The sequence below is a fragment of the Chionomys nivalis genome, chromosome 7 (genome assembly GCF_950005125.1).
Source record: "Chionomys nivalis chromosome 7, mChiNiv1.1, whole genome shotgun sequence".
NCBI classification, from domain to species: domain Eukaryota; kingdom Metazoa; phylum Chordata; class Mammalia; order Rodentia; family Cricetidae; genus Chionomys; species Chionomys nivalis.
In genome coordinates this window covers 19,603,412-19,624,315 of record NC_080092.1, presented here as the reverse complement: position 1 = coordinate 19,624,315, position 20,904 = coordinate 19,603,412, and the positions used below count along the sequence as shown (strand labels likewise).

The following is a 20,904-nucleotide window of genomic DNA, read 5'->3' as shown; positions in this document are numbered from 1 at the left end:
TTGCATATTAGACATTTATACTACAATTCATAATAGGAACAAAATGATAGTTATGAAGTAGCAATTAAATAATTTTACAGTAGGAGGTCACCACAATATGAAAAACTGTATTAAAGGGTCATAGCATTGGGAAGGTTGAGAACCACTGAATTAGTGGCTAAAAGTACTTGCTACCAAACTTAATAGTCTGAGCTTGGTCCCCAGAACCTGCACAGCAGAATTAAAGAACCACCTCCCACATGTTCTCTGCCCTCCACACGTATGCCATGGCATGCGATAGATGATAGATAGATAGATAGATAGATAGATAGATAGATAGATAGATAGATAGATAGATAGATAGATCTCTATCTCTCTTCCTTTCCCTCTGTGTGTGTATAATGTTTCAAAAAGAGCCAGTGTGTATGTGTGCTTGTGTGTGTATATATAATGTTCTAAAAAGAGCTACTGGCAAGAAATCTGAAGCCGTATTTATGGAATTAAATGTGCATGCTTTATTGAGATAATTGAATATATTTATAGCACAAATAAGGTCCAAATATCAGTTGTTTGCTCTATGTTGGTTATGTTACTTGTTTTGCTAGGCAGACACATTTCTGGCATGATTCTCAGTCATACCAGACTCACTTGGTATATATAAAGGATCCAAATATTTTAAATATTTCTCTGTATATAGTCAAGATATTGATATTGATAATGATGGTGATATTGCCTTTAGACACCCCTGGAAAAGCCTGGCAATCCTCAGTAGTAAGGCAGTATGGTACAGTAGGGTACAGTAGTTCTTGCTAGAACTCTGGCCAAATAATTGAGAGAGGCAAACTATAACCTGAGCCCTGCTTATTTCTATTATTTTACTAAAACACCATAACCATGGCACTCTATAAAAGAAAGCATCTCACTAAGCTTATCGTTCCTGAGAGTTGAGTCCATCATGTTGGAGTAGTACTGCAGCAAGCCACAGACATGTCGGCTGGGACAGCTGAGAGTTCATATCTTGATCATCAAGTAAGAGGCAGACAGAAAGAACACTGGGAAACCGCAAAGCCCTGGTGACATATCTCCAACAAGGCCACGCCTCCTAATTTTTTTCCAAACAGTTCCACTAATTGAGGACCAAGTCTTCAAACATATGAGCCTATAGGGACCATTTTCATCCACACCACCCATAGCCCCAGGTCATATTCCTACTCTCTAACTCCGAGCTTAAGGATTCTCATATTTAAAACTGGGACAGTCTTATTGTGCACACCAATTGGCATATCTATGAAAGGGAATAATCTGTTATCAGAGAACTGATGCCCTGTGAAATATCTTTGGAATGACCATCCTCTGAGAAGTCACATGTTTTTTTTTTATACTTTATGTTCTATTATAGCGTTATCACATTATAGGTCTGGGTACCAAGAACACCATGTTCAATTGATGGGCAAAGATGTTTTTGAAAGTAGCTACGATCACAAGGTCTAAAGATACAGCCCGAGAAGGAAAAGTGACTAATGGTTGCTGCTGGTGGAAGGAGAGATGGAAATGGACATGAAGTGAGGGGGAAAGAGGCAGTCTCAGGCAATACTTAACAGCAGATAATTTTACCACAAGACAGAGCTCTGGGTTTTAAAGCCCCAGCCAGTTACCTGACTTCTCCCAATCCGGTGTCTGATATCTAAATTAAGGATATTATAATGTTTAGTTTGTAAACGGTGGCGACAACACATTTCAAGAGCCTTCAATTGCACAGATCTAATATACGATCATACTTAGCATCCACATCATTGTCATCATTTCTGAGTGAGTGACAGTAATTCACTTCTCATATTTGTTCTGTATGCTTTGCTGGATTCTTCTATGTGCATCTTTCTGCATCTATGAAAGCATAGAATTAGGAAAGCTTGTGGGATTGAGGTATATCGCCAGCCAAAATAGCTTTTGCGCACACACGCATGCGCGCACACACACACACACACCAAGGAAAGGCAAGTTAACTAACGTTTTGCTCGAACTGTACAAAGTAAAAGGAATGAGAGCTCAGCCTTCATTAGCCAGCCATGGCTAGGCTGACCCTTTCACTCGTCCTTGCAGGCACTTCCTCTTCAAGACGTCCTCCGGAAGCACGCCCCTGTTCAGCAGCTCTTCTCCGGGATACCCTTTGACCTCAGGAACTGTTTACACGCCACCACCCCGTCTGCTGCCGCGGAATACGTTCTCCAGGAAGGCCTTCAAGCTGAAGAAGCCCTCCAAATACTGCAGTTGGAAATGCGCTGCCCTGTCGGCCATCGCTGCGGCCCTTCTCTTGGCCATTTTGCTGGCATATTTTATAGGTAAGTCAAAGCAACCTTGTTCACCATCCTGGTGGTGAGAAGGTGGGGGAAGAGGCCATGGGCTTGTGACTTTAGAAGCCTTCTGTTGTCTGTACAATTTTCCTGTTGGCTCTTGAAAAACATAATCATGAGTGATGGATAGGAGTGATTTTTCTCTCCTGGAATCCATTCCAGTCATGACTCTAGCTGACATTTATCAGAGGTGAAGTTAAGCATTCTGGCTGTGTCTTTTCTTGGAGAGGAGCTGAGAATTATCTTTCCCACAGATCCACCCTTTGCTTCCATGGCAATCACCTAAATTTCTCCATCACTGGATTTGAGCACAAACCAGTGCTCTGATATTTATACATCCCTGGTTCCCTTCAGCTAGAAACTCAAGACAAGAATAGGTGTCATTTTGCACAAAACATTTTGACCAGGGAGAAAGCCAAACTAGCTTGCTGGTTTTCAGAGCTATGGACTAAACTGAGATCCAGAGGCCAGGGCCTACGACCTGGTCTTCCTCTAAACTCAGATCACTCATGCACAGTGGACCTTGCCCAACGTCCTTTGTTTCCCTCTGCTCAGCCTCAGGTCTCATCTCATTGCATGACACTGAGTCTGAATAGGGTTTTCATCTGTGCAGCTGTGCCCCTCCAGCTTGGGGTGTGCACAATGGTAGCATGCAGGTGAAGTTATGAGGGTACCTTCTTTCTTGTGCCATGGGTGCCCATTTGCATCTAGAAAGTACCACCATGAAACTATGCAAAACAGCAGATGCTGAGAGCTCAGAGGCAGGGCGCCACATGCAGATGAGCATCCTGAGCTGGCCACAAAGCCCGTTCACAGTTCGTGTACCTCATTGCTCCTGCTCTGTCAGCTAGGCTTGCCAATGGCAGATCTCCTGGCCTAGGCAGAGGCCGTGGTGATGTTTGTTAAAGTTTATTTGAAACATTTGATGGTTCTGGCTTGCCTTTCGGGATGCTATGACAGATCTCCCCGAGTTAGCTGTGGCAAAGCAAACCTATAAAACACCAGCTAAAAGGGGCTGACTCCCAAACAGCTCCAAATATGCAGGCAAAAACTCCCTCTCTTTCGGAAAAGAAGACAAGGCAGTGCTGGTGCTGACGAAGCTGGCCTTCCTTCTGCCAACCTCAGCCCTCGTTTCTTGCTCAGCGGTGGGGGCTCCTTTACTGTCTTAATCCTATCCCTCTAGTATGGTGCCTGCCAGAGAAGAGATAGACCAGTACTTCCCAGTGCATTTGACCTAAACTTACCTGATGGCAGAGAAGTATAATGGTGTGCCTCTAGAAATATGGGGCCCTGCCCAAGGCAGACTAGTGTAAACCTAAAAAAAAAAAAAATACAGCAGTATATTCTACAGTATTACTATGCTTGTCTTAATATAGAAAAATAAACATTTATATGGTCCTTATCAGCTGCGTTTATCAGTAACATTCTCTGAAAACTGAGAATGCTGACACCCCAGGGAGAGGAAAGGGGTGATGTTTGTCTGGGGTGTTCCAAAAGATTTTTCACTCTGACCCTCAGCTCTCAGTGGTGCCTGAGGTCTGACACTCTGCATCCCTACTTTCAAGTCATGCCTGCTTCTTACCCCTTGATGAAGGATACAGCAGTGGATTGACTTGAACCACCCCCACCCCATCACCTAACTGGCATCTTTGTGTTATTAGAGGGAATTTCATGTGAGTCCCCAGGTAGCTGTTGCAGGGGCTTGGTGGAGGCAAATTGAATGTGCCCTTAGGGTCTTTGCATGATGTGGCTTTATGTCAGAAACTTCAAAAAGGATCCATGTGTGTACTTCTCAGGCTTAATGTTCTGCGGGGCCAGTGGGCACCACGGGGAGCCCAGGTATAGAAATTGAGGCACTGCCTGCCTCTGCCAATGGTATCCCCAGTGTGTCTCCTCCTCCCCTTGCAAGGGAGAGATAGATGGCTAGAACCTGATTTATTGAGCTCGATGGTTAAAATATAATAGCTTTCTGTAAGGGTTATCACATATACGGGCAACCGTGTAGTGAGAGTTTAATGTTTTAATCAGGTGCGTAACTCGTAAATGATGGATTAGGAAACATATTTATCCTCAGTCTGGAGGCTACTGGAAACTGGTCCTGAGCATCTTACTATGGTTTATTGGTTTATAATCCATCATTTCCTGTTTTGTATGCTTTAGGTAAGATTATGCTTTGACCCTGGAGTATTGAAAAATAGTTCATGACTCAAAATGAGGGATGTAATAGGCCGGTTTGCCCAGCAGTAGAGGCAGAGCTACAAGGTGCTCTTAGCCCCTCCCCAGAGATGACCAGAGACCTGCAGACTTGGTGAGGGACCAGGACTTTTAAGTGCTGACATTGGCCTCAGCAATCCGTTTCTCTGTGGAGAACCATTTGCCTTCTGAGCCCTGGCTTCCTAAGTACAGTGTGAGGGCATGATAGTTATTTACGGACAGAATCTCTGAAGTACAGTGGGGATTAATTAATGTGTATAAATCACTTTGAAGATGAAAAGCAGTATATTATTAATTACAAAGCTGCAGGGGCATAAACACGGCATGGCAAACACAGAGGAGAGTGTTGTGGGGCACAGGCATTGATTGCACCAACCTAAAACAAGCCATTGGGGAAGGACAGAAGGGAAACATAAAATCCCAGGCCCCCCTGTTAAAGAGACTGGCACATTCAAGACCTCAGTCCATTCTAGTTCACACACAACTCCCTATTCCACGAAAACATGACAGGTCCTGAAATTGAAGCGTCAGCCCCAGGACATTTATGGGCAGGCAGTGGGTTCGGGCCTGCCAGGCATTGTGACAAATAGGTCAAATTATCTTTCTTGCATGTTCAAACCCGTGGAGAGAAGCCTTTTCCAGAAGTGAGCAATTTGGAATAGCTTCGCCCCATGACAAGCTCTTCCATACATCCAGGCATGCGGGTAGATGTGCCCTTGTGCTAACTGGAAGATATGGGCCTTCGCCAACTCAGGAGAGGTTGCCCTAGTTCTCGCTCATACAAGTGGGGTGAGAGAATTTTCATGGAATGTTCTTCTGTCCAGTCCTCTCTGTGCCAAGTTCCCCTAAAAACACACAGAAGAAGGTCCTCTGAAAAGCAGTGTGAGTCATCATGACACTGCTTTGTTTGTCACTCGGCCCATCATCACGAGGCCACTCTGTATGTCCCTCAGCCCCTGGCCCAAACAGATCCAGTTGAGAGAACTTGGCTGAGATAGGCCGAGAGCTGCTTTCATGGGAGATGGCTTTTTCCCCTTGGGTAACTCAGGTGCTTTCACTGCCCACAATGTCAGAAGTTCCTCTATATTCTCAAGTTTCCAACTTATAACCGGTATAGAAGCTCTCAGCTGCTTAATATAAATACACTGTATTTTTATCTTCCTAGCCTGTGTAACACAACAGGAACTGGTTAGAGCTCCCATCCTCCTTCAAACTAGAAGCATTCCTGTTCAAAAGAACTTCTACATAAGATTATATAATTATCCCACTTAAGACAAATGCCCAGTCATCAGCGTACTCTGGAATAGAAGAGGAAATTGGCATATTGAAATCATTTGATAAGCACTGATCTGAGTCTAGTTGTGTCTAGCTAAAGGCAGCCATGGTGGGGCCTTATAACTTTCTAAGCCATGTATCCTTTGGCTTCTGAAGAGTATCCTGTCTTTTGCCCACCTCCTCCAGACTATTCCGTCAGCTTTTCAAATAGTAAATGAAATCCAGTCATTCCTCTGGTGGTCTCAACCCCTCTTACCTAGTTCTGTCCTTACTCAAGGGAATAGTGGTTAGACTTTGTGCTTCTAGAGCCGTCACAATGGGCAGAAACTGTAACACCCCCTTCCAGCTTTCTTCGCTATCATCCTGGCTTGTGTTATGGAGGTCAGCATGTGTTTCCCGTGAAGAGGCAGACGGTGAATAATTTGGGTTTTGCAGAATTTAGTCATTGTGACTCCGACAGTCATTGGGGAGTGTGTCCACAAACCACACTGAGATTCACACCATTTCCATGGCTTACATGGATTTTCTTATTGTTATTGAAAACAACTCCTTAGGTCCTGTGCCAGACACAAACAAGGGGTAAACTAGATTTGACCCAGAGGTCACAGTTTGTCGGCACACTCGATGTCTTTACTACTCATTTCCTAATGATACCTTTTCAGGGTGGAACTTTCTGACTGGTTAATAGTCCAGTCACGTACGTACTGGAGCAGGAGACTGCCATGCTCAGACACAGATATCCTAATTCATAATGAATAACTACATCTGGATTCCTGGCCCTAGTCAAAACATAAGGAAAGCAAGCAACCTTTTAAAATCCTTTTCCAGAAGGTTGCATCCTGCCGGGCGGCGGTGGTACACACCTTTAATCTCAGCACTTGGGAGGCAGAGGCAGATGAATCTGTGAGTTCGAGACCAGCCTGGTCTACAAGAGCTAGTTCCAAGACAGGCTCCAAAGCTACAGAGAACCCTGTCTCGGAAGAAAAAAAAAAAAAAAAAAAGGAGGAGGAGGAGGAGGTTGCAACCTACAATAACAGTTTCTAACTAGACACTTGAAACACCTGCTCTGTCGTTCACCCACAGACAGAGCAGAACATAGGGGGAGAACTTACTACAATTTTGTCCCATAATCTCCTGCCCTCCACCTTTTGTTACCCCCCCCACCTCCTCTGCAAATTCATGGGCTGTTTTAAAACATCATCAATACCCAATATGTTCTTCACTGAGCTTTTTCAACAGGCGTGTAACAACGTTGGGCCCTCGAATGATCCCACTTTCTCTTTGACTCGGGTTAACACCGGACTAGATCTCATTTCCATAAACAGCAGAGAAGTTTTGACAAGGCTCCCCCACATCCAGGGAGGAAGGCGCTTCCAACTTGTCACTCTGCTGCTAGACCCACATGTTCCTAGAAATTCTAAAGTAAGAGTCTACACGACGGGTCCTCGTGACACCACTCAGACTACCATCCGTGGATTGCAAAGAATGCATGGCCCCTCTTTGGCTTCCATCGGTTAGTTGCTTTGTGTGGCCAGGAAAGAAAGTCAGTAGAGGAAAAGATAGGAGCACTTATGTCATCTTAGATTAATCCTTAGCTCTTCAGATTACTGCCAAAATAAATATACATGTGTGTGCACATGCATGCATGTGTGTGTGCATGTGTGTGTGAATGATATTAGAAAGTCACCTTGTCTTGTTCACTGCTGTAATTCCTGCTAAATATGAAATACTATGTTTTAAGCTCCTCGGCGCTCTGTCTTCTGCCACTCTGACTTTGATCTGTGAAGAACGCGGGCCATCAACATGTCAGGATGTTAAAAGTGTGGTAATTTGGGGTGCTTTCAGTTTCTTTTGAAAACAATGAGAAATTATTTTCTATGGAAACTAAAAGCCTAGCGTGTGTTTAAAGTTGCCACACTTGAAAATTGATGTGTTGAGACTCATACTGATGAATCCTGCTTTCTCAGCTGCTATTTTGTGTATTCTCGTCTCAAAGAGTAGAGCAGGTTTAAGGGAAAAACATAAGGAAAATGACAGCAAATGATGGGAACCCAACGCTCGCCTGGCGTTCTCTGTGAGGATGCGGTTCAGGAGAGTCGCTGGTCTCTCCTTCAGACTCATTGCTCACGGACTGTCTAGAGAAATAGTAAGCCTCACCTGCCTACCTTCCAAGTCGTGAGTTTGCCTCCTCTTATCCAAATGGCAGAAGGCCAAGTATTAAATCTGAGCAGTCCAGCAAATAACATTTCTATCTAACTCCCTGTCCCCAGATGGTCCAAAAGAAAAAGGAGCTGCCCACAAATAACTCAGGGGACCCAGTGAGACATTATCTGTTCCAATTGTATAGCAAAGGGTTCATCTAATAGATATGCTAATGTGATCTTAACCGGATAATAAAGTCCTGTCAGCACTTACACACCAGCAAGTCTGTGGAAGGGGGATTGTCATTTCATAGTTGTACTCCTGATTTCAGAGGCCCTGTCAATTTACAGAAAGAAAATTAAGTCATTCATTAGCTAGGCCTCTATCACCCGCAGCCACACGTAACATTTGGACTTCGTGTTTGACATTGGACATAAATGAGTTCTGCTTTCAAAAAGGGAGTGGCTTCTTTAAGGACACCTGCATGCTATTTGGAAGGCCTGAACTGTGACACTCTGGATGGTCAGTAGATAAGACAGACTGCCTTGATTTCCTCCCAAGATCCCTGTCCTAAATCCAGGCCACTGTCAACCCTTCCTGCTTCACGGAATAGCTAAGAATGAGAGCAAGAGAGCCATTCCAAGTCTGACTTTGTATAGTACACTCAAGCAAAATAAGAGAGAAAGGCCAGGTATGGTGGTGCATAACTTTAATCCCAGTACTCTAGAGGCAGAAGCAGGCAGATCTCTGTGAGTTCAAGGCCATCCTGGTCTACAGAGTAAGTTCAGGATAACCAAGGCTGTTACACAGAGAAACCCTGTATCAAAAACAATTATCACTCTACCAGCCATCAAACCTACAAACTACTCTTATGTTTTCCAAAAAAGACTTTAATTTTTTTCCCCATGACTCTACAGATCAAACACATGTTAGGCAAGCTCTCTACCCTGGGCTTTTAGGGGAGCAGCCAGGCCCCTACATGCGCTGTATTCCACAGGCAGCTTTCGAATTCTTCACCTCCTCGATCTTACATCTGTTCATTTCCCCAGGCATTGGGCCCATCGTCCATAGGCGCTATTTTCTTCTGCATTTTGTCTGTACCACCATTGCGTATGTTCTTGTCCTTTGTGGTTATCATACAGCAGGTGACATAACAGAAGATACAAACCTGTACATGTGCGTCAGAGAGGCCAGGCTTGGGATGTGTGTCCTTGAACTACTCACAGCCGTGAGACTGCAGCCGTGTCCCTCCTCTCTGGTATCATCATCCCTTAGTTTCTCCTCCGACGAAACAGAGATCATTCCTGTTTATGAAGAGGCTTCAAGCCAAGATGGAGAGATGTGTCAGTAGTTAAGAGCGTGAACTACTTTCGCATAGGACACAAGTTTGGTTCCCAGCGCCCATGTCAGGGAGGAACGCACCTGTACTCCAGATTCACTATCTTCTGAACATTCCAGGCATCTCTACACACACTCACATGCACACACACACACACATACACACACACACACACACACAATTTTTAAAAAATAAAAAATAATTCTTTTAAAGAAGTTCCGAGCATTAATAGCACATACAGAACCACTCTAGCAACCTGGTACGCAGTCAGTTGTAAGCAAGCAGATATAACGTGCCTCCCAAAGGGAAAAGGGCATCCATTCAACTGACTCCGTTTCTTCACTTTTATCATCTTTATTCTGTATGTCTGGCAGGACAGAAACACAGACCACCTGCTAACAACCATGCCAATGGACAGCTCACAATGACTTGTAAGATAACATCAGCCAGAAGAAGCAGTCTGATTTCAGACACTCAAAAAAAAAAAAAAAAAACACACACACACACACAAAGTGAAAAATAAGATCTAAATCTTAGAATACTCATGATGTAAGGCCCTGGCCAGCACAGAAACTCAGCTGTGTATGCTATTACTGTGACTACTCTATTAGTTTTTGCATTATAGGCCAAGTCTAATAAGAATAAGCTAGGCTTGGGCGCCATTCTGCCCCATAACAGTGACTAACGCCGCTTTGCTTGTACAAGGCAATCAAATATTTGTTGAATTAATGAGTTCTGCTTGGGATTAGATCTGAGTTGGATCATCCATGAGAATTCCTTTCCAAGTATCCCAAATCCCCAGTCCTTGCTTTCACGTGTCCTGTCGTGTGGAAGTTTTCTGGTTCCCTGACGTTGTGATTGCCTTCCGGCAGTCCTGATTGCATTTAGCATTTAGACCACTGAATGCTGGGAAGGCTGGGTATTCGAAGCCCTCCCACGGGGGTCTGAGCTTCCCTGGAAGGGAGAGCATTGCCTCCATGAAGCTAGGAAGTGTCTGTGTCTGGCAGGCAGCCACCACTTGGCATTCGCATTACAAAAGCATAGCAGAATTCAGCAGGAGTTCAAGGTGAAGAAGCAAATGATGGCATAAATCTGAAAGTCTGTTTGCTGTTGCTCTGTAAATGAAGATGTGCGGAGAAAGGAAAGCAGTGACGATGAGGCTCCAGATAGAGAAAAGAACTATTATATGGTGAGTTGGGTCTGTGCACACAGTCATATACAATCTTTAATTCGCTGAAATGCCCTGCTCAGTTATGTAATCTTCCTCACATGACAGAGATCTGACCCAAAGCAAATTCCCAAAACATAAGTATTTCTCTTAAGGTCACCTTAAACCAGACTTCTCATGTCTGCCAGAGAAAATTCTATTACCTAAATTCATGTTTTGATTGAGATGAACAAATATAAAGAAATTGTGCCTGAGTCCTCTTATCAAACAAATCATTTCTTAGACTCTTCTCATATTAGGAGCCTCCGTGTTAGAAGCCAACAGCCTATCAACTATATTAATACATTTAATACTGTCATAAAAAGAGACGAGTGCATTACATGGGCTGCTAATTTCATTTTTTTATATATCATCAACTCTTTGGCCTCAAGTAAATATCAAAATGCATCAGAAAATCTGACAACATGGTTACATATTGGTATTAAAAAAAATTGGGAGGGGTGACAGGAAAAAATACTATTCTCCCCTCTTAAAGAGAAATTTCTAAGAAATGGAACGTGCAGCATATTTCAAAAGATTTTTACTGCTCAAAAACAAAGGTATGGGAAAGAAGGGAGGGGCGAGATTTGCCCCGTCTTTGTGTGTCTTTCATCATGGTTTTCTTCACAGCTCTTAGGGAAGGCCCTTCCCTTGGGCTGGGTTTTCAGTCAAGTTAGGTCATTTGTGGGAAGATTTGTGCAAACACGTTTGCCTCTCCCCTGGGGACTGTGATCTTTAGAAAAGAAGGACATATTACCTTACTTTTGCCTGCGCAGCCATGATGCAATTCCCTTCGTTTGCTGACTTATATTACACCATGGGCGCTTTCAAGACACCTTAATGAAGTTTAGATTAGACCAGCTTCTGTTCCCTGGAGAGAAGGAAGTGGCAGCCTGTCCAATGCATTCAGTTCTTCAGGCCACAATAAATACGATGACATCCTTCTGGGAAGTGTGAGGTGCCTTGGAATTAGATACATTTTTTTTAAACTGGTTTTAAGACTATTTTATGTTCTAAATTTTATCACCATAGACTTCTGGGGCATTAGCTAAATTTAGAATATGTGTATTTAAATTTTCTTTTAACAACAAGACTTATAGACTTCTTGAATCTCAAGAGAATTGTGGGGTTACTCTCTTCCCAACAGGGAGGAAATCTTGTAGTGTTGTATGCTAATTTTATGTACTACTAATTTATGTTAATTAATTTAAAGTTTTTTAGTGTACATCCATAGACTGAGTTGGTGCCTTTCTATTTAGTATGGACTTTTATTTCACCAAGCGATTGGCCGGTTACATGGCGTACTGGAATCTGTTGGCAAATCCCAGCATCAAGCACGTTTTACTTGACTTTTTTTCATACACCTAGAGTCTAATAAGCAACCCCATAAAAGTGTTCAGTTAATAGGAAGGTTCAAAGGGCCTGGAGTAAGTTATGCTTTGCATAAGTGACTGGAAGTCTGATGTTAATCAGGCACATAACAGTGACAAAAGGCATGAGCATCCTACTTCTTGGGACCATCAGGGACAAAAGTTATGCTAAAAAGCTTTTTATTAACTTATTGGTATGAGTCAATGATCCATCATCATCCCTTCTCTTTCCGCAAAACGTGGAATGGACTAATCGCTGTACAGAGAGAGTGAGGACATTTCCATCTGTTCATATCCTGTCGATTCCCAAATGGAGACATTGTCATCTTCTTCCCTCCCTCCTGAATTTTAAAAATTAAAAATTTAAGGCTTCTAAACAAACCGACAGACAAATCTGGCCCCTGATTATCTGACACTTCTTGGCAAGACTGAAGTGAAAAGTCGAGCATCAAAAAAAAAAGAATTCCTATCTAAAAAGAACTTAAGAACCGAAGAAAAATGCAAACTCTGAATAGAGTTAATTGGAAGCATTAAGTCACAATACAGACGACGAAATTCTATATCAAGGAGGATAAAATATGAAGAAACTAGAAGAGTATAGGGAGACTAGCCCCCAGCATAATCTTCCACACAATGCCTTGAAGCAGTCACCCAACCAGCATACTGAGAAGCAAAGCAGTCATTGAGAACGGAGGTGATGTTTTAGCCCCTCATCTTATATCATTAAGCTTTGGGTTCCCTCGTGAACTGCTAAGATAAACAATAGTGGACAGCTCAACATTTATCCAAATAAGCCAGAAAGCTACCATGATAAAGGAAATTGAGTTTATAGACACAGCAGGCTCTTGCCTAATAGATGAGAGTAATGCAGCTGATGCTGAGCATCAATCTCTATTTCAAATAGATTATGAAGGGGACCTCTAAAAAATAACTCATCCCGCAAAATCGTTTCTCACGGAGGGTCGTTTATCTTCCGTTGTGTCTAATTGATATCTATGTAATTCAGTTATAGCCCTTGCTACTGAGAATGACGTCAGAGAAAGAAGGAGAGAATGTGGTGTTGCTCCCCAGGGGAACATCAACAATTGGGGTTTCCAAGTCGTGTTCACCTTCAAATCTGTTGTCTCTGAATGACCCTTGAAGCCAGAGAGTAAGTGAGTTTACTTCGTAATCAGGGAAAGGTGTTCTCAAGTATCTTCAATCCTATTCAAAATCAACATGAGCAGGAGGGCTGGTTTAGATCAGGTCCTCTCTTTGCCTCACTTTGCTTTTCTTCATGGCATTAAGTGAATGTCTATGAGACTCTTTGAGGTCACCCTACAACACAACCTCCCAACATAATGTAGTGGATGTACAAACTGCTGTCGTTTAACCAAGTCTTTTAATCCTAACTGGACCACACTGTCAGCACCTCACTCCTTGGTCACGACAGACCAAGAGGTCAAGGACCATAACAGAAAAAGGAAGGAAGATCATTGTCCCTATCTGGCCCAGGTACACAGGCTCTCACCAACATAGACCCCCACCACTGCTCTGGAAAACCCTGCCCTCGATGTTCTTGTCAGAAACATAGGTTAATTCGTGTGGGTTTAGAAAATACGTTAGTGGGCACATAAGCGTTGTACAAGTTTAAGGTGTGCGGTGATAATTCAATGTATACAGTAAAACTTATCCAGTCATATAGTTAGCACTTCCATCCTTAAACATCTGTCATTCCTTTATGAGAATGCTGGGGGCCCTCAAATACCTCTTTTCTGGTTCTTTATAAAGTGTACCATAAATTATGAGTTACAGTCACCTCACTATGTCATGAAACACTGCGACTTCTTCTCCAAACTATTTTGGTTACCATTATCCATGTCTTTCTCCTCCTCCCCCTCCCCTCCCTCCCCTCCACTTGTACACAGTTGATAAAACCATTGACTAGTGAATCTGGTGTGACTTAGGGAGTCTTCTGAACTGCTTGCGTGGGTTCACTCCTTCTTGGTGTTTGCTTACATTTGAACAGAGAGAGTCACTTCTCTACCCCCTCCCCAGTTCCAAAAATTGCGCCATTAACCATTCTCAAGAAGAGTCCACCTTTATCCATTCCATCAAGATTAATTTTTAAATGTAATATGCATAATAATAAATAACAATGCAGTTAATTTTACTTTAGTCTTTTTAAAAACGCCATTAGTTTGTTGAGCCGCAGCTTTCTCTTAGCCTCCAGCTCCAACCCCGACGTTCCTTCTCCCCTCCTCAAGTTCTTTATTCCTAAAGTCGCAGGGTAAGGGTACCACCTATGGCCTTCTGGTCCTGACCCTGTCTTGAAAGAAATGTCTTCATTTCTTTCGTGAGGATGTGACTGCTGATTGCCTGGTGTTTTATTCTTCTCTTCAAAACTGACAGGAATTAAGCATCTGGAAAGGTCAGCTGACCACACAGAGATGAGAGCTGGCGTGTAATGAAATACTGATGGCTTGTTTTAATGTCAGAGTGAAAATGGGGGAGTGGGACCAAAGGAAGCCCTGAGATTAGATTTACCTTGAAGGAAGAGAGATTGTCTGTTGTGTTTTTGTGACTCTGAGATTTATTAAACAAGCTCTGTGTGCCCGGCCAAGGGAGAACTCTGTCACAGCAGGAAGGGAAAAATAAATAAATAAAAACCTGACATCACATGGAAGCCAGACACACTTAAAAACCCTTGATAATTTTGCCCACACCCTTTGGAATTATTTCTTTGTCACACATTGCCTACCACCCCCACTATCCCCTCAAATTTATGTTGCCTGTGATGCCCACAAAACAAGGTTATCCAAACAAAACAAAAACAAAACACTACCAACTGAGGAGGAACCCACAATCCCACAGGGGATGGAGCTGGCTCTAAGCCTTGATCATCACACATCTCAGAGCTCACACTCACCAAGAAGGACATTATACAACAAGCGTTCTGCTGGGAGAACCCGAGTCTGTTGGGTAAAGATGTAGAGACAGACTCGGAGGAAAAGAAGCTAGGTGTGAATTGAAGAAGGGTGGAAAGGGTTCTTGTCTTCTGTAAGCAATTCTGTCAAATTCGGGCCAATAATTCAGTCTAGTGATGGGTGAAGGCGGGGACAGACCCTAATGTCAGAGAATATTTTGGATGCAAATGGAAAGAAAGTATGGGAAGAAAAGTAGGATGCAGGAGAGAAAAGTGATCTGAGAGAACATCCTTTATGTAGCTGGAATATGGGGGGGGGCGTGTATTCGTGAGTGCCTGTGTGTACATGTGTAATGTGTGTGTGAATATGTGTATATGCAAGTATATGTACATGTGCATGCATGTGTGCATTGCATGATTGTATGTATGTGTGTGTATGTACGTGTGTGTGTGATATACCTGAGTAATATATTTTGTAGGGTATGTATGTATATTCACAGATGCATATGTATGTACGTATACTAACACACTTGCATATAAATGTATGTGTATATATATTTTTTCCCTAAAAATAGATAAGCAGAAAGAACCAAGTGATTGACTAGGAGAGGAATAATTTCCACTGGCTTCTATAGAACAAAAAAGAACCACATGTTCACCCCCAGCCTCAGGATAAAGGGAAGTTTACTTCATGGTCAGTTCAGAAAATCCTTTGACTGAGATTACACTGGCTCTTATTTTTCTTCTGGAAGATGAGGCCATGGTTTTAGCTCATCTGTATGCAGTCCTGTCTTTGGCATCCTACAAGATTCTACCCATTGATCTTCAAAAGCCAAAAATAAAAGTTAAAAAAAAAATAGATCATGATTTGTGAATGGTTAAAACCCGTGGCCAGCAAGGATTACTAAGACGCTGATCCAGACCCTCCCAATCTCCACCCTTAACTGTATAATCACAAAAGTATTGGTGGGAGGGAGGGTCGCCATGGTGTCTTGATGGAAGGGTTTCCTTCCACTTGTGCCTAAAGATTCTTCAGGTAGCAAAGACTTTTGACTTGGGGCTTTAATGCCTTTGAATGTGCATCAAGAATAACACTGACATGCTTTCACCGCAGCCTTGGAATCCTAAAATAAATAATAGAAAAATTGTGATTTAAAATATAATTCCAAATACTAACTGGGCCCCGCTGCCTAGATGAGTAATAAGCTTCAATAAATGTGTGACAGGCACAAGGCTCTTCAGTATGAAGAGTAGTGAGGGCTCAGAAATAGAAATAGGTTTTTCATTACATGAGGGATTATGTTCAGCCTGACTGTGGAGCCTGTTCAGTGGGGCCTCAGCTGCATCTTCTGCCTACGGTCGTATTAACCAGTAATAGTAAAACAGGTAACGTGCCGCCCAAGAACAGCCATTTGTTTTAGGGAGGAGAGAAAGGTCGCTTTCTCCTGCTTAAATCGGGATTACCTTTGTTTACCACACACTTCCCCTTAAACTCCTATTCGGCTGCGCTAATGAGCTGCAATCTGAGCTGGTTCCACCTGGGTGCCTACTGAAATGTGTGAGCAAATCAGTGAGCCAGACAACAGGATGGTCGGGGATTCAGCTTAGCACGGCCCAGCCGTGGCTTTGCCCGCTTTGGCTCACAGGCACATTCAAAGGGAAGTCTTAAATATCACAGGACGTTTTGGCTTTGAGTTTCAAGCAAAACTCGACCCTCCACATGAGCTTTTTCCAGTTCAGTATCTGAAAGAGCAACTTTTCCCCCACCCGGGCTTAACGTCTTCTTAGAACTGACATGCACCCTGGGGAAACTCTGCGAGCCACCTTACCTCCTGGTGACCAAAGAGACTATACAGTCCCCTAGGATCAGTGCCATTTGGGATTTCAGAAGGGTTTAGGGATATGACACCTATGGTTAAAAGGGTGGATTAGCAACATCAGAGAGGTTTTCTTTTTCACGCACCAATATAGAATTTCTTTCTTGACTCAAACAATGACTCGCTGAAACTTCAGCCACCAAGGACCCTTGTTTACCTGGATCAGGAAACCTGATTCACCTCCTTCCCAGTTCTCACTGTGAGGCCCATCTGGACGTGGGGATCCTCCAGTGAAGAAAACCTGAGTTTGCACAAGGAAGTTCCGATCTCTACCAGTTAACTGAGTGCTCGTGGAAAGGAGAGTAAAATTCCTAAGTTTTGTTTTTCTTAATGAGAAGGAATAGGAAATAATAGCTATAATGATAGTGTTATGATTTTTAGTTATTCTACGTAAAATTTAAAGTAGGTAATGATTTTTAAAAAAAAAAAAATTTTTGCTTAGTCCATCGTCTCATTAGAGGAAAAACACACAGAGATGCTAAACTGGACCTTGGGGGTGGGGCTATTAGAATCCAGCAAAGGGGGAAACCCTGTAGTTGAGGATGACAGGTAGGGGAGATCACAGACTGGCTCCATCCTGGGAAGTGTGGATAGACATGGAACCAGGAGTGAGCCAGGAAGCCCTCCAGGCAGCCTAAAGAGCAACGGAGAAGGTGGGAGGGAGGAATTAGTAGGGAATGAGGGAGAGGCAGGAAGGAACAGGGCTGTGGGACACCTGCTATGACCAGTTGAAATGGTAGTGGAGACAGAACCCCACCCGATGGGATGATTGATGGTCTTCAAATCTGGCAGGAGGTTTAATTTGATTAATTTGGCAATAGGGAGGTACTCTAAGTTCCTAAGTGAGAGTGTAATGTGATAAAATTATGACATGATTTCATGTCAATTACCTGCTAGATGCTCCATAAATATTTATTTACTAATTGATTGAGGATTCAGGATAGATTGGGGAAGGGGAGGGAGAGCAGGAAGATGTCTCCTAAGGTTCTGGCAGTAATCAGTGGGTGTGTAGGGTGATGGCCCTGGTAAGAGAGGAAGCTGCAAGCACTGAGTTTCATAAGGAAAATCTGAGTTAGAATACAATGTGATTCGTGTTGGCTAGGAAGCTGAAGAAGAGAGGGTTTTCTAATACATCTTTCAGGGTGTTTTTTTTTTTCAAATCATTATTACTATTATTATTGTCAGAAAAAGAGAACTGAAAAATTAAAAATTAACACACAATCTTTAAATCACCACTCATTTTTCTGAAAGCATGGTCGGCCAAAGCATTTTTTTTACTGCTATGTAATTCTACCAGGGCTGGCTGGAAGCCATTCTTTTTTAATGCACTCGGTAAATCTCAGTGCGGTTTCTTTATTATGAGAGAGCCCTTTGATCCAATAAAACCCATCAAGACCCCTTCTGAGGCATTCACTTTGGATTTTGTATGAATGTCTATAGAGAAAAAGAAGGGCAGAGCTGGGCTAAAACTGAACTCTAAAAGGCTAACGAAATTCCTCCATAACACAGGCCTCATATGTGATGCAGATCTTGGGAACCAAGAAGAGCCATTGGACTCTACGCGCCGAAGCTCAGCATACTCTTTTATAAATAGAAAACACACCCCAGGACTTGAAGGCACTTGCCTTTTCAAATGCAGGCTGTGGTCAGGAGAGGCTGTACCACTGCCCTGTTTGATCCAGGGTAGTGAAGCTTCCAGATGAAAATCTTAAAAGAAGAAACTTGCCTTTTGATCAGCTGGTTGGAAATGATGACCAATCTGAGCGGCATTCGGCTCGGATACATCCGCCCCTGTGTGTGTGTGTGTGTCTGCAAATGAGGCTGACTCACTGTACCCAGGCAGAAGGGGGAGATGGATGGAGTTGGTTATGGCTTTGTGGAGCTGGGCAGAGAGGGTTAGACATCAGGGAATGAGCCTTTGCCCTTCTCCCTCCACCTCCCCTTGCTCCACACGAGGTCTCCATTTATTTTCTGGGCTTTAACATTTGACTGAAGTGTGTGAAATGCCCTCTCAGATGGTAGGTGCCCAGAGTCAAGCACACACCAGCATGTTCACCTGGGAAATTTGAGGCTTCGACTCAAAACTAACCAAAGTAATTTAGGCTCTGGAGGCGCTTCAGCTTGTGCTGTCTGAATTCACTGTGTGGATGAGCCTAAATTTAGGCTGTGATTGTGTCTCTGTGATTTCGTTCTAGCTCCATCCCTTTTGCGCCTCTTCAAATCTTCCTCTTTGCTTCAGGCTATAGGAAGCTAGCCTTGGCCACAAAGCCAGGCACCCTGCCTCTGTCTAGTTTTTATTCAGCTCAGTGCCATGTCGCTTGTGGCACCATGGTTTACACAGGGTACCGTATAACTCATGGCATGAAACATCCTAAATCAGTACCCATTTCCAAGGTTAGTTAAGACCAAGGTCAGACACTTACCCCCTGTACTTGATCATACATGAAAGGCCACGCCCTAATATTCTGATAAACTCAGCCCTGCACCCTGCATATCTTCCTGTGACCCTACCAGAGATGTCACCAGGGTGAGATGTCACATCTGTATGAGATGGACATTTCCACCAAGTCCATAGTTTAGTGATAAACATGGAGAAGATTGTAACCCTGCTTTTTAACATGAGCAGCTCATCAGGCAGGTTAGACAATCATGGGGTAACTGGGCTGTGTTTTATTGTGGGTCCTCTACTGACAACGCTCTGAAAGCCTCTTTAAACTACAAACAACCTGCTCTTAGGAATTCAGAGATGGCACGAGAGTTGTGAGACACCCAGAAGAAGTCCAGAGTGCAGTTGGGAATGAAGTGAACAGGTTCTTAACCATGGGTAACATCGTGCGAGAACAGCTCACACTGTTCTTACAAAGCATCTTGTCATTTCTCAAGTGTATAATGAAATAATGTGTATAATGAATTTTCCCGGGCAGCCGCCTCTCCCACGAGTTTTGCCCTCTTCAGTGCTTTGTAGCCTAACAACTGAGTCTCTTAGAACAACATCTTGCAATCTGAAGACCAAGGGCTCCCCCCAAAACCCAACAGGAAATGTAAATGAGTCTCAGCTCAAAGACTGCTTATGTGTAAATGTACAGGGATTCTGGCCAAGGGTCGGTGTTCATGGGGAATTCTGAAAATTCCTGAGAGTGGAGGGGAAGGAAAGCCAGGTGGAAAGACTCCCTATTCCGTCACTCCAGGGACCAGTAGATCCTTTGTGATCTCTGCGTATGACAAGAGCAGAGCGCTTGGTAAACACAGTATGTGAAATAGGAACAAACGCCGTATACATATTCAACTGGAGGCATTACTGAACGCTAAGGGATGAGGCATCATTTCTGATGATAGCTGCTTCTCTTAACCGCTCTTGTGGCAATCGTTTTGATGAAAACAGGTTTGTGTGAAAAGTGTGGATGGGAACCAATAAGGTCTTTTTTACAGAATATCAAATATTTTGTCTATTAAGTTGACTTGCTTTGAAGAGATCTTTGGCACAGATTGATGAAGTAGTCCAAATATTATCACTCCCAGCTTTGCAGTCCAGATGGAATAATAACTGGTCACCACAACCTTTGATCATTAAGGTCTTGGTCAAGATCCAGGGATGTGCAAAATTATTGCTTCTCTCTTGTAATTGCGCTCATGATGCAGGATTACTGTGTAATGGGGACCCCTCACAAGCTTTCTGCAGTGAGGTTCTTCCAACAAGATCTTTCATAGACCAGGGCTTAGCTGTCCTTAGTACTAGCTCAATCAATGTATCACCACACCACTTCTTTGAGAATGCTTAACATAGAAATCACATGTTGTCACAGCTAGAAGCTGATCTAGTAAGTGTGTGTTTGGCAGGGGCCAGGGAAATTCTGCTTAATCTCCTATAATGCTCAGAATGTCCCATAAGTAAAAGATTATCCAAGCCTCCGAAACATCAGTCGTGCCTGCTGAGTTACAATTATCTTCCCCCACCTTCCTTCACGATCACGTCTCTTAAAAGAAAAACAAAAGAGTTCTCTTTACTTTGTGCGTTAATTTTTATGATCATTGTCTTCAGCCTTCTTCAGCGAAAGCAAAGGGTAGTGTGAAGTTTGAAGAAGTTAATTGACCTAAGCTGGCCAACTAGTCCTGTGAGAAGAAAGTCCGGTCCCTCTGAGTGTAGATCTAGCCCGAATTCCCTTTCCACGAGATGTAGCTCAAGCTCAGTCATTTGTTAAGGACCTATTACCTACAAACATGTCTCTTTCAGTCTCTAAGTCATTG

General features: G+C 43.2%; 1 protein-coding gene across 11 annotated transcripts in view; it reads left to right on the top strand.

The window, feature by feature from the left end:
* Tenm2 (teneurin transmembrane protein 2) overlaps positions 1 to 20,904 on the top strand; it is a 1,249,953-nt gene that overhangs the window by 988,607 nt on the left and 240,442 nt on the right. For all 11 annotated transcript variants that reach the window (XM_057774197.1, XM_057774202.1, XM_057774201.1 and 8 more), the window contains one exon: positions 2,080 to 2,318. In XM_057774197.1, the coding sequence (XP_057630180.1) occupies positions 2,080 to 2,318 (239 nt within the window). The remainder of the gene's footprint in view (positions 1 to 2,079; positions 2,319 to 20,904) is intronic.